This window comes from Dermacentor andersoni, chromosome 3 (assembly GCF_023375885.2).
Source record: "Dermacentor andersoni chromosome 3, qqDerAnde1_hic_scaffold, whole genome shotgun sequence".
Lineage (NCBI taxonomy): Eukaryota > Metazoa > Arthropoda > Arachnida > Ixodida > Ixodidae > Dermacentor > Dermacentor andersoni.
Window position 1 is genome coordinate 204,842,112 of NC_092816.1, and position 13,702 is coordinate 204,855,813.

Consider the following 13,702-nt stretch of genomic DNA (forward strand, 5'->3'; position numbering starts at 1 on the left):
GTGTAAGTGGTTTGTTGGGTTTGGGTATGAAAATAACCTTCGCATGACGCCAGGACTGGGGGAGGGTGCCCTCCCTCCAACACTGGTTGAAGTAGTCCGTAATCTGTGTGATGGATTGATCATCCAGATTACGAAGCATAGATTTGGTTACCTGGTCGGCGCCAGGTGCGGAGCTGGTACGGAGAGTCAGGAGGGCCGCTCTGACTTCCGTCTCCGTTATGTCCGTGTCGAGTGTGGGGTTGGGCTGCCCTGTGTAGGGAGGTAAGCGAGTCGGTATGCCTGGGGAGGTGTAGGTTTTCTGAAGTGTATCTATGAGGCTGTCAGGGTTGTCCATGTGTGCGTGGACGAGTCTTGTTACATGGTGTTGTGTTGCTGTTTTTGTCTGCGTCGGGTCTATAAGGTGGCGGAGGAGTTGCCAGGCCCGCTTGGTGGACAGGTTCCCAGCAATGCCGTCGCATATCTGGCCCCAGTTGGACCGGCAAAGCTCCTCAGAATGTTGTTGGATTTGGGTTTGCAGCGCGGCCAGCCGCTTTTTAAGTGTCCTGTTTAGCTTATTCCTCTTCCACCGTTCTAGGAGGCTGTGATAGGCCTCCCAGAGGTGGGCCAGTCGGGTGTCTAATGTAGGGGTTTCGGTAGGGGTTTCAATGAGTTTTGTGTTGCATTGGACGTCATCCTGGAGTGATTTCACCCAGGTGTCGATATCGGAAATAGGGGTGTCAGAGCGGGCCGCCCGAGTGGTGCGGAGAGAGTCCCAGTTTATGAGTTTGTGTGTCATGTAAGTGTGACGGGGTTGTTTGTATGGGACAGTGACCTGTATAATGTAATGATCGCTGCCTAGTGTGTATTGTGTTCTGGTCCAGGTGACGCCTCAGAGGGAGTGGGTCAGCACCAGGTCCGGGCTGGTGTCCATGCTGACGCTATTTCCGATCCGAGTGGGCGTCAGGAAGTTGTTGTGTACGGTGAGGTGGAGGTTCTGGAGGAGCAGCCAGAGCCTGCGGCCTCGGTGTGTTGTTGTTTTGTATCCCCAGTCTGTATGTTGACTGTTGAAGTCTCCGCCGACTAACAGGGGGTGCTTTCCTGCCAGCCGGTGCACCGATCGAAGTAGGGACTCCAGAGACGCCATCGGGTGTGATGGGAGGTGATAAATGTTGACAATAAATATGGATGGTAACGTGTGTTTATGGTGTATGATTTCAGTGATCACGCAGGGCGTCTCTGAAGTGATATGGTGTACCCTGTGAGTGATGCTACGGTGTATGAGTGTGGACGCCCTGGGCTTGTCTGTGGCGTCCGAATGTACTGAGGTGTAGCTGGGAAGTGTTGCGCAATGTGCAGCGTCTTGGAGTAAAAGTATTTGGGGCTGAGGAGTGAGTGTGGGAAGTAAAAGCTGCAGAGGTGCACGCTTGCCCCGGAAGCCACGGCAATTCCAAGTTAGAATTTGTAGGTAATTATTTCCCCGCGCCGCCATACTGGAGCGTGGGGGGGCGGAGAGGGGGGGTTAGTTGCGTGTCCATTAGAATGTGTTGGACAGGAGGGGTGAATTGTGTAGGCTGAAGGGTGGGTTGCGAGGGTATGGAAGGACGCATTTGTGTGAAGCGGTGTTCTATGTTTTCGAGCATCTTGTTAAGCATAACATCCATGCGGTGCTCTAATTTCTCCGTGAGGGTTTCTACGAGGTGAGTGAGTTTAGTCTCGAGGCGTGTTTCGAGTTCTTGTAGTTTACGATCGAATTTAGCCTCAAGCGCTGCGAGTTTGGCATCTATGTCTGTCAACTGAGGGGGTGGTATTTCCTGTGCGGTTCGCTGTTTTTTCGTGGGAGGTGTGCTGGGAGATTCCTTCTCGGTGGGTGGAGTGGAGTTAGGGAGGCCTGATTGTGTCGGAGGTTGGGTATGGACGAGGGAAGCAAGGCGACTTACCTCTTCCCTGAGGGCCTGGAGCTCCCGTTCCTGTTGCAGCGCTTCGGGAGTCTGGGTGAGCGGGGGGTTATGTCTTCCGGCGACCAGGTCGGCCCATGTGAGATGTCGAGCGTCCGAAGAGCGAGAAGCTGTGCTGCCGGAGCGTCGACGCGGGCTGGGACTGAATCGATGGTGTTGATGTTCTGTCTTCTTTTGAGTGGATCGCGGCTGGCGTGTAGTAGGACTTCTTCGATTTGCTTTGCATCCACTTGTTCCGGTCATGTGTCCTCCACCGCAGAGAATGCATTGTGGAGCGCAGGTTGGGGGGTCCACTCTTTCATGAGTTTCGCCACATCTTGGGCATCGATGGGAGCGGGGCAGGGTACATACATCTGCTCGATGTCCTGGCTTTCTGCAGTTCGCACAGGCGTCGATGTGTCCCCGGTAGACCGTGCATAGGTGGACACCGCCGCCGTAGATGATTTTCCTCGGAACTGGTCCGTAGGCAAAGGTGATAAGGATTGAGCGTGTTTTCCCCATACGTCGGGCATCAATGATGGGGACTTCGGAATTTCGGGCCTGAAGGTCTGTGATGACCTCGCTGGGGGTTTCATCCCAAAATGCGTTCGTGATCACTCCGCGCACCGCCCCGGCTGGTGGGGCGATGTAGGCTGTGATAGCATATTTTCGGTCGCGTAGTGTAATTTCCTTGAGATTGACGAGCTTGAGGGCGGTCTCTTGGCACGTGGTGGCGATGGTGCATGTGTTGTTGGTGGGATGAACTCGGATCTGGATGTCTTGTTGGCCTTGTAGCTGCGCTGCCTGCGTGATTGTGGCGAGTAGCGGGCGCGGTGGGATGTCGAGAAGCGCGAGCCCTCCCTGCGATCGGTAGACAACCTTGTAAGCGTCGGCAGGCAACGGCGCGAGTTGGCGACCTTTGAACGCTGCTGCTCTCGCAGCGCGCAGCTGTTCTTGGCGAGGCTGGAACGCGGGCGGCGATGGCGTCGTGGCGTTTGCGTTCTGTGGCGTCCCCATGCTGGATCCTGGGCATGCGGGAGACGATTTGGAGGCTCCGGTCGTGTTCCGACGCGACGCGTGCATGGACAGGACATGCTTCCAGTCCCGGGGGTTGTATTCGGACGGGTTCAAGTCCTCTGCAGACACTGTGACCTGCATGCTTGCTGCGTTGATTGAGGTAGGCAGTGGAGTTCCACAGCGGGTTCGCTGACCGCTGAACAGGTCTGTGTGCCTGGTGTAGTCGTGCGCACTCGGGATAGCAGCGACCGGCAGTTTTCGCCGTCGCGGCGGCCGAGCGTCTCGCCGGAGCTGGGGAGCCGGAGTCACCGGGGTTTCGAGGCGAGCCGTGCCGCTCGCGGTGCCTCGGGGGCCCCCGGCTGGGGGCGGCGGTTCGGGCCGAAGTGCGTGCCGTGGAGCAGTGTTTAGGCACGTCTGACCTCGACAAGCGCGCGTGGCGTTCTTTTCTTCAATACCTTCTCTTCGTTTGTGCTACCACCGTTCTGCAGCCTTAGAGTACCAGCGACCACTACCGCTGCTTGTGACTTCACTAAGCTGCTATCTTTACTGGAAGCCAATCGCTGTCACCTGTCGCTGAAGTGTCATGAGCAAGTTGCTATCGCCGGTGTTCCTCTATAGTCAGACAGTCATTATAGCCGTTCCTTCCTTCTAACTGGTCTGTTAGCAGGTGGAAGGTGAGGAGAATGAAATCCCTCTAAACGCGACCTTCCACGCTTGACAGGTGGAGGCTGACGCCAACGCCGGGCACTGTTCGAATTCTAGCACTGCTGCTTTCGCGTTAAAGCTAAAACGCCCTTGAAACTATAGGCACATAAAAAGCGTAGCAGACCAACCATATCTTTTTTCAATGCGAAAGCATTACTTGCCTCCTTGAGTGAAAATACCTGTGTGTGTGTTTGTGGCGACATTTGATAGTACCAAAAAAGATGGCGGACTGCCCGTCCGCCATCTTTTTGTTCATTGCTGCCCAGAGAATTTGGCTGCCCGCCAAAGATGCTTGCCAGTAGGCTGCCTGCCACTCAGCCTGAACCCGATCGAGGATGCATGATTTGGGGAACGGCCCGTCACCGGCCGCCCAGAAGGGTGCGTCGGCTGCACCGGGGCGCTGCCCACTGGCTACTTGCGTACCTGTCAGAAAATTGCGGCGAGAGTGAATTATCAGAAGACGAGGTCTATGGTTGCCGAGGGGAGCGGAGCACAAGGCGGCAACGCGGCGGCTACGTGGACCCATTGTTGTAGTTTTCCGCAGGGAAACAATTGCGGGGTATGAAACTGCGGGTTTACGAGCCAAGAATACCATAAAATTTGGTTTTATACTGAACTAAAATAAATTATTAAAAATAACCTTATGGCCATAAAGAGTAACGCTGTCACATTCACACAGTTAAGCAGCCTTAAGTGTACCTCCGAACGTTTTATTTCGCTTCTGTTAGTGATGTAATCGTTGTGCTCCCATGGAAAACGGTTAGCCAAGTGAGAACACTTACAGAAAGAAACCTACGTTATGAGTTGGTATTTGTACCGATGTGGCAGGAAAACAAAAACGTAGCACTAAAAGAGTAAAACAAAAAAAAAACAAAAAACACCACTTTTTTTTTTCTCCCATACCGTTTGAACCCGCTTGAACAGGTTCGAACCGGAACGGAATGGTGCTCGGGAACCGAACTCGGAAACGAACCCGAAAGGCTTGAACCCGAAACGAATTTTTTCTGGTTTGGTTCGGGTTCAAGCCTTTCAGGTTCGTTTAGGGTCTCGTTCGTGTCGGGTTCGTTTCGAATAGGGTGTCGAACCGAAAAAAATTCGGTTCGACACCCTATTCGTGATATCAGTTGTGTACAAGCTTTGTTCTCAAAGTTGATTAATACCGAGGCGGGGTCTTCAAAACAATCCTTTGGGCCTGAAAAGCAAGAAGGCCTATACTTTCTCATGACTATATTTTCTCATGCTCGACGGCTTGGACATTTATTTGAACAAAGCGTAAAAAAAATCTAAGAAAATGCTACCATAACGTTGGCCGCAGGTACACGTTCTTGGACATTGTCGTACTCAATTATGGCAGCAGAAAATGTACCTACTTATCAGAAGTTCGCGCAACCTATTACACTAACCACCGAAGCCTCCTCACAATAATTACACACTAAACAGACGAAATGATGATCAATCTTTATTTACTAGCATGGCTCATTGGCCTAAAAGGCAGAAGGGATATGGGGTTTGGGAAATGACGTGAGCCAGCCGTCGAGAGGTGCCCCGCTCTACACCATACTTAGGATCCGCCGCAAGGACGTACAACGTGCCGGACGTTGCCGGCTTCAGTCGACAGACAGATCCCCTCTTCGTAGCTAGCTACTTGGCCTCGGTGCTTCGGCCAGAGGGCCCCGAACTTCGGACAGCCCCACAACAGGTGTCGGACCGTTAGTGCAGTCGTCGAGTTGCACGCAGGGCAACGCATCGGTACAGGATACCAGTGAGCCCCATATCGTATTCTGAGAATTTTCTTCTTTCTTCATGCGCAAGCCAGCGCGTCGGCAGTGCCGCGCCATTAGGGGCCTTGCGCAAAAACAACTGACAAGCTCTAGGCAGGTCCGTTTGCAGTGTGCTGGACAACGAAAGCGGCGTGCGCCACTTCGTTGTCCAGTACACCACAATGGCCGGAGACCCACGCGCATCAATACCGTAAGCTGTGCGCAGGCGTCTTCTGGTTTCCGCAATTATTGTGCCAATGGGATTGTTGAGAGGCACACGCAATACGCGCTCCACCTCCTGACTGTCCGTGTAGACATTGATCTGTGCACTGACGTCCGGGAGTTTCTCAAGGGCTCATATCAGGGCGTTGCCGATCGCTAGTAGTTCAGCTGCCGAGACGTCCGGATGTCTGTGGTCGCCAAAGTCTTATTCCTGGGGCAGTGTGTGTGTGTGTGTGTGTGTGTGAAAACCTTTATTGTAATGAGGTCCGGAGGCTCGACTTCTTAAGCCAAGGCGGGCTGCTCCCACGTTGGCACTGTCAGGCCAAGCCTTTCAGCGACATCATGGGCCCTCGGGACTGCCCTTAGTTGGTCCTGAAACAATGGGCTTTGAATCCTTTTCTCCCACTGTGTCCATTCTTCAACGAGGTTGGGGAGAGTCGCGGGACACCACCCGCCAGCATATGCCTGATTTCAATGATGCCATTACAATCATTGCAGTCCCATCTTAATCTCCCTCTCTGGATATATTTTATTAACGCTGTATGGTGTGGGATATGTACCCGTTTGCAATAAGCGCAGTGAGACTGCCTGTGCCCTGTTCAGTTTTGAATGTGGCAATGGGAATTGTCTGCGTCCTAAATAGTAATGTTTGGTAACGTCATTGTATGTTATTAAATGATCTCTAGATTCCTTGGCTTGATGGTGAACAACTCGGTTGTGACTGTCGCGGTTAGCAAGTCCTCGTGCCAAGTCATGAGCAACCTCATTGAGGTTTACCCGAGTCTCGTCTACTTTCCCCATATGCGCAGGAAACCATCGGATTTAAGTTCTCATAATCCCAATGTTTTCAAAAAGTTTAGCTGCAACTCCAGCTACGTAGCCTTTATCAAAACACTTTACAGCGGATTTCGAATCACTGTAAATGCAGGCCCACTTAATACTCCTGATGGCTAATGCAATTGCCGCTTGTTCCACCACCATGGGGTCCTTTGTAAAAATAGTGAGAGCGTCTTGCACCTTTCCTTGGTAATTTGATACAATGGCTGGCCTGTCGATAGCAAATCAATACGGCGAAGCCCAACTGTGGCACGTGTGACGTCGGTAGGGATTTGGAAGGCAGCGCCCGCGTAAAAGCGAGCAGCTTCGACACCGAGCAAGGCTCTTCACGTGTCGGTTCGCTTAATTGCCTGCGCTCAGGGTGACGACGGGGATCCGTGCGTCTGGGTAGAGGTTGCGAGTCGACCATTAGCCATGGCGGCGTCAGCGGTGCAAGTTCTAGCTGCGGGTTTGATGTCTCCCGAAGAGTGGGCAGGAGCGCACGATCCTGGCATGTTGACAGACGACGAAGCTCGTTTGAGCACGGTGACCCTCTATTATGTGCTCTAGCAGCGGGAGCTGCACATAGCAGCGCAGGTAATCCAGCCGCGTGTGACGCGGTAGTCTCGTTATAACGTAGAGAACCTCGTTCTAAAAGACGTTCAGGTTCTGGACGCGCTGCTTCGTCAGCGAGTAGGCAAGAACTCCATAGGTTGCTCGAGATACTAGCGTCGCGAGAACAAGTTGAAGAGCGCGGTTTTGAGCAGTAAACCTATAGTTGCAATTCAGCGCCTGTGTATGTCCTCATCATTGATGTTTGTGCGAATGTATCTTTTGTTTTTTAGTAGGCGGCTTCACTAAAATCCTTGATAAAGAAGCAGGCAAGCAAAAGATAAGGTGGCGGTCTTCACAGCGGGAGAATGATATTTCGCAGTAAATTAGTTGAGCTCGGAAGGTATCGCTGAGCTCTAACTACGCGTAGCCACATCAGTGGAAAGCCAAAAATAAGAGCAATATGCACCCTCCAAAGCGCTTGCGTTCGGTTCCCGATAAGACATTTTTCGCTTCATGATTTGACAGTTAGGACCACTTCAATTATAGTTTCATACTGGCCTAAATTCATTATTTACACATTTAGAGCAAGGTTGTGAAATAACGGAATATTACGTAGTGATGCACACGCCGCGTCTTGTCGATCTGGTAAAATTTTTGAAACTATTAGTACGGAACATATTAGCCAGAAACACTTCATTAGAATTTTTCTGAATATGTCCGAAAGCTTTGTAGTAACATTCTTGTAATTATGCACTAAGTAAGACTATCGTGATTATTTATTGCAACATCTATTAAACGACGCCCCTGACTTTACGACTCTCTACAAGATAACGCGTCTGTTTCAGTCAAGCAGTGACTCAAAATGCTCATCCCGTAATTAAGGCTCTGCTCATCAAGCTTGAGTAAATAAGAGTGTATAAAGGCGGTAAACCTTGCTGCTTTTTTCTTAATCTGTGTAATACTTAGCTGCGTTACTGGTTAGAGCTTTCAGTTTCTTTCACTCACGTGGAGTCTCAAACAACTTGTTTCTTTTTTCCATTTGCAGAAGCGTCGCACTGGATCCCTAGTCCAACTCTTCTCATGGGAAAAAGTGACCAGCCTTATGGAGCGCATTGGTAGCTTAGCCATCCTGGCGGCTGTGCTTCTGTTCGTAGTCGTCGTGACGTTCGTGTTGCTCCTTCTCGGGGGTAGCCGGATGAGAGGCGGCGAGAAGCCCAGAGTGTGCGCCTCGCGGGATTGCATCCATCACGCCCGCACTCTAGGAATCGACGTCGGACGCAGCCCCTCACTCTGCGAAAGCTTTGGACGCTTTGTATGTTCCGGCTGGAAGACCGGTGATCTTGACTTCGCCAATACTGTCTCCAGGCAGGCCGCGTTGGAGTGGATCTTGCGAGTTGAGAAGAGGAGCCTTGGCGATTTCGACCGTGATGCCGTAGTCAACAGGCCGCTCATCATGATGCGCGAGTGTATGCGGCATGCGGACGAAGAAAATGACGCAGTAGCCAGTTTTATAGCCATCGTGAACAGCACCAGTTTCGCCTGGCCCACTCAAGACGAGGAGCCTGAAACGCCCGTCGCCGACTACGCGCGCGCCCTGCGACTGCTGCTCGAACTGTCCGTGCTGTGGGCCCTGCCGTTGTGGTTTCACGTCCGCATGCTTCCGGCTGCGGCGCATATTCACAGAGACCGCGCCATTGTCTTGAGCCTCTCCAGACTGGCGTCCACGTGGCAGGTCTTCCATAAGACGCTACTGCGCTACGACGACGCCTATCCAATCTACCTGAGCTACTTCAATACAAGAATATTTAAATACCGGCCTCCGTCGCAGTCGTTCGTGATATTTCTGAAAACCAGAAGCGCAAGCGTGCAGACGCAAGTGCTCAGTAATCTGAGCTCCGTTTCCCAAGCTCTGCACAGGAAATCCAGGCTTTTAGAAATCCGAACTCTACCGGCCATAGTTAGGAAACTGGCTGCCGAGGACTGGGTGCAAGCATTTCAGTCCCTCTACAGCCCCAGCCACAACGTCACGGCGAACGATCTGCTCCTGGCTACGAATGGAGGACTTCTAAAAGCGGTCGGCGCAATCTTCGCGCGGAACACTGCGCAGGACATAATTTTTCACACGATCTGGTGGTTCGTGCAGTCCGTCGGTGCCGTGGCGAGCAGTGACCTGTTTTCCGCGGTCAACAAGCATTCGGACAGCATGCACTTGCGACAAATCATCTGCTTCGACCACGCTCACGCGACCTACAACGTGCTGCTCGCTTCGGTGCACAAGGCGCTGTTCTCGACTCACGAAAGGCTTTCCATCGCCAGACACCTGGAGAGCGTCCGCACCGTTGCCATCGAAAAATTACGTTCCTACTCCAAGCTAAGCGAATCAAGCAAGATAACGCTCTCTAGTGTGCTCGAAGATATGTCCACCGTCATCTGGCCAGAGGAGGACTTTGGACGACCTGGTGGTTTCGCAGAGTACTACGGACAGCCTTACCGAGGGCGGGACGGCTTTCTGGGCGAGTGGCTGTGGAGTCGTTTGCAGTTGCAGAACAACAGTGCAGCAGTGGCCGCTGGCAGCCGCGACTACGTAGCCGCTTCCAAAATCTACCAGGCAGGCTCGGACCAGATGATATCGTACAACCCGATACTGAACACCATGTCGGTCTCGTTGACGGCCGTCAGTGCTCCGTTCTACTACCCCGAGGCCACGAGCGCAATGATATACGGAGGCGTGGGGTTTCTCTACGCCCAAGCAATCTTCGAAGCGCTCGATGATTTGGAGCACCTTTTACACGGAGGCGTCACGATGCAGCCGTCGGATGCGATGACGACAGCGTGGGCCTTTTGGAACGCCTCGTGGTGCCAACACATCGACAACAGGCTCGCGTTTCCGGAAGTACCCGCTCTCGACGTCGCCTACACGGCTTACATCCGGTTCAGAGACGAGGCGGCAGACCTGCCGCTCAAGGGACTCCCGTGCTGTACGCCGAAACAAGTGTTTTTCGTCACCATGTGCCACTGTAGCTGCTACGTTGGTTCTTCCAAAACGACGCAGTCTAGGGTGTGTGATGTGGCGGTGAAAAATTTCGAGCCTTTTTCTGAGACGTTTTCTTGTCCCTTTGGTTCAAGCATGAATACGTACCCCAAGTGCGTGTATGCCTGAATTAGATTTGTATACAATAAATTCCAGCTCTTTATGGCGCATTAAACATAAAGGCACATTGTATGTAGCTACAAAAAGAACTTTGCACATAGAACTTCTGTACATAGATAGTATTTAATGAAGCTTTATGATTTATTTTTACTTGTTATTTCAGGTCAGAGTTGCCTTCGATTAGGTTAACTATTACTCTTCTCGTGCCTCATGGTTATTATTGCGCTGTTGTCGACACTGAAGTTCCATGCCGATACCTACAGAAATGATATCGCTTTGTCAGAACTGTTTGTGATGAGGAATACTGTGAATGCTTGTGCGTTTATGCGTAATTAAACAAGTGCAATTATCAATAGCTGAACAATCTTGCAAAACACGTCATCGAAATGTTCGTCGGGGATGTTCGTTGGTGCATATTTTCCTTACAATCCCGTGCTGCCAAACGCTCTGGTTGGTGCGTTGCTACTATTTTGTTAAACTGTTTCAAATGTTTCTTTAACTCAATCTGATTAAATGCACTGATTTCTACGTAAAGTGGAAGTTGTTATGGCTATAGATTGACCCACATATATGTTGTTGGCAAACAGAGTTATTGTATGCATGAACACTGTATTAGTATCCAATGAATAATAGCTGTAACTGATTCCTCGCCTCAGCTTATAGGTGTGTGATCGTTGGATTTACGTTTAGAGGCGGCGAATAATACGTTCGTGTGTATTCGGCGAATACATTTTAAACTGCGGGCTTGCATGAAGAATCCTTTTGTCTCGTGGTGCTTTGGCTCTCGCAATGAACGCGGGCGTATTTCACACTCTTTAATTCACATTGTGTCTTTTAATTTGTCGGAACCTTTAGAGATGCAGGATACGTGTATGTTGACGTGTTCTGTGAAATTCTGAAATACAAACGCAGTGCGCGCGTTCTTTTACTGTGGTTTTAGGAAAACAGAGTTGATTGCAGCCTAGCCGACAGGAAGCCAGCAGAGTCAAAGTTGAAAATAAAATGCTTTAGTACGAGAGATTATTCAGGTCCAACGCACATATTGGAATCTATGGAAAGTGCGTCGTGAAACGCTACAAGTTTGACCACACCGTTCCTGACACCCTGGCGTACACAAAACTGGCGCGCGCATGGGTTCTGATCACGCGCCCGTGCAACACGACGTGAGTTAATCATGTGTTATGTGTTTTCTTAATATCTTCGTATTCATTTTGAACGTACCGGGGCACTTCCTGGCCGATCGTCCATTGTCGGCACGTGCCACAGCATGGCAATCATCTTCATTATCAGCGTGCGGCGATCACTTCGAAGAGCTATAGTTTGTGTTTTTACGAGAGAAGTGTACGTGCGGTCTCGGCCAAATGGTTAGAGCGTCGGTATGCTGCGCTGGAGGCTGGGCGAGAACCCGAACAGTGACCGATCAACGACAGACCAACCGACCGAGGCGAAACCATGGAATAGTAGACAAAGAAAGCTTCACTTTAAAGCTTCTTATACATAAAAATTGCTGCTAACAGCAATAGGGCTTCGCAGCTGATATATCTGTGCTAACTGCGAATACTGTGAAAATAAAACCTCGTTGATAGGTTTCTTTTATGGCGAGCTGGCACGGTGCACGCGCATTTGGGGAGTTTCACTGACAAAGGCACAGGGCGACAAAGCAATGTGTAAAATCTTTATTTCCGTGAACGTGTGCGCTTAGTTGGTTGTTTGTATTCAGGCGCGAACAGCTCTGACGACGAGGAAGCGAAGGCTCATGAAATAAACGATACGTTGCACTAATTGACAACTGATTGAAGATAAACTTGAATACTCCAATTCTTTGTCAAGAGCATAAAAAGCGTGGGGAAAAGAAGAACAAAAAAAAGGTGCAGGGGATGGTCACACTGGAATCTCTTTACACGAATCAGCCGAGTCGCTCGCATCGTCATCACTAAAATGTCCGGCCTTAAATGTTCTTCGTGATTTATCTTTTATAAAAAGAGCTACATTTAAACGCCTTTTATGACTGAATTACAAGGAATCAGCTATACTTTCCGCACATGATTTTCGACATCTACAGTTTCGGTAGAGCACGAGCAAATGATTTTCGCGCCAACGCGAGGTGACGTTACCAAGCGTTCGCTGTAGAGTTCCCCGCATAAATTTTTACCTTCATATATCTGCTTTTTCCATAACTGACCTCTGCTCATATTGTAATGAACCAGAAACTATTGACCATTTCTTTCTTGCCGCCGCTTCTCCTCCCTCCGCAGCATGTTCCTTATATTTCCAACTGATAACGTGGGTTTAGCACTGAAAACACCACAAATTTTGTCTTTTGGTGCCTGTCATTAGGCACAACCCATGCGTCGATCATTACTCCTATGCACAAGTTCATTGAAGCGTCCGCAAGGTTACGCTGCTAGGGTACCCACCGTGGGACGCATTATTTTTTTTCTTAAGTTGATGTATAGGTCCTGTATAAGTTAGTTGCCAAATGCTTCGTTTTGAATGTTTGCCTTTACCCCTTTCGGTATGTAGTTTGGTGTACGTATCATCCATCGAGTGTGGCTTACCCCATCGCGGTGTTGCAAGCAGGAATACCATTTGCTTGTTGGATAATAGAAAAGACAGGGAGCCGACACATTCTGCTTCGATATTGCTTTTGCGTGGGCTTCAATTATTTTCCTTGTCATTTGGTTGCTGCTCTACAGCGAAGCTGCTAGCCTCAGCTTCTAGTTGGTTGGGATTTATGGCGGCGGCGTCCTAATGAAAAAAAAAAAAATGCCTTCACCGATCGAAGCGAAAAGCGCTTACTTTCTTTGGTATCACGCGTACGACATACAGCGCTGCATTCGTTTCATTAAAGAACAAGCACAAAACAAGCATCCAAACCACATCATTTGTAATAAGGCGCTCCTGCTAACAATGCAAAGATCGTAGCGCTCCCCTCACACGTTTCCCGGTAACGGTTACTGTTGCGCAAGCTGCCACGGCGACGGTAGCTTGTCACGTTGGGAGTAACGTCACCAGCCATTCATACATAAACGAATCAGCCTAGGAGCTGATTTCACTGTTGTAGCACCGCTATGGGTGGGCAACACATAGTTAGAACTCCCGAGGAGCAGCGTGAATACGAGTAGCGGCAAAGGGGAAAAGAAACAGCAATACTAGCAGCTCGTCGTACTGCCGTGGAATTTCATCGCAGCCCCCACGCAGCAGTTGCAGTGGTAGTTTTCGACAACTTCACTGGACATCCACTTCCGCAGGGCCGGGATGGCGAGTAAATTTTTTTTTCGCTGCTACTTTGCAATAGTCCAATGCAGGCCGCCAACCACACTGCCTACGATGTACGCCCAGTTCGTCACTGGCTGTTATTGCCACGTGTTCGCGAAGCCTCTCATTCAATCTTCGGCCTCTTTGACCTACACATGCTTTTCCGCCACCTAAACAAAATAATATAAGCCGCATGAGTGACACAAGGGAAAGACTGAAACGTTTTTTCGAAGTGCATTTGCTACCGGAACCATCAAAAAGACAAAAAAAAAAAAAAATAAGACGGGTCACCTAACATGCTACTT

General features: G+C 50.3%; 1 protein-coding gene across 1 annotated transcript; it reads left to right on the forward strand.

The window, feature by feature from the left end:
- Positions 1 to 2,928: 2,928 nt before the first annotated feature.
- Positions 2,929 to 10,148, forward strand: LOC140216609 (membrane metallo-endopeptidase-like 1). The gene is made up of 2 exons (XM_072286986.1): positions 2,929 to 3,090; positions 8,034 to 10,148. The coding sequence occupies exons 1-2, from the start codon at positions 2,929 to 2,931 to the stop codon at positions 10,146 to 10,148; spliced, it is 2,277 nt and encodes a 758-aa protein (XP_072143087.1).
- Positions 10,149 to 13,702: the final 3,554 nt, after the last annotated feature.

Bases quoted from the DNA above. Each gene is read 5' to 3' on its own strand.
- LOC140216609 (XM_072286986.1), top strand. From the start codon at position 2,929: ATGCTGGATCCTGGGCATGCGGGAGACGATTTGGAGGCTCCGGTCGTG. The intron at 3,091-8,033 runs GTAGGCAGTGGA...TTCCATTTGCAG, and splicing joins TGCTTGCTGCGTTGATTGAG to AAGCGTCGCACTGGATCCCT.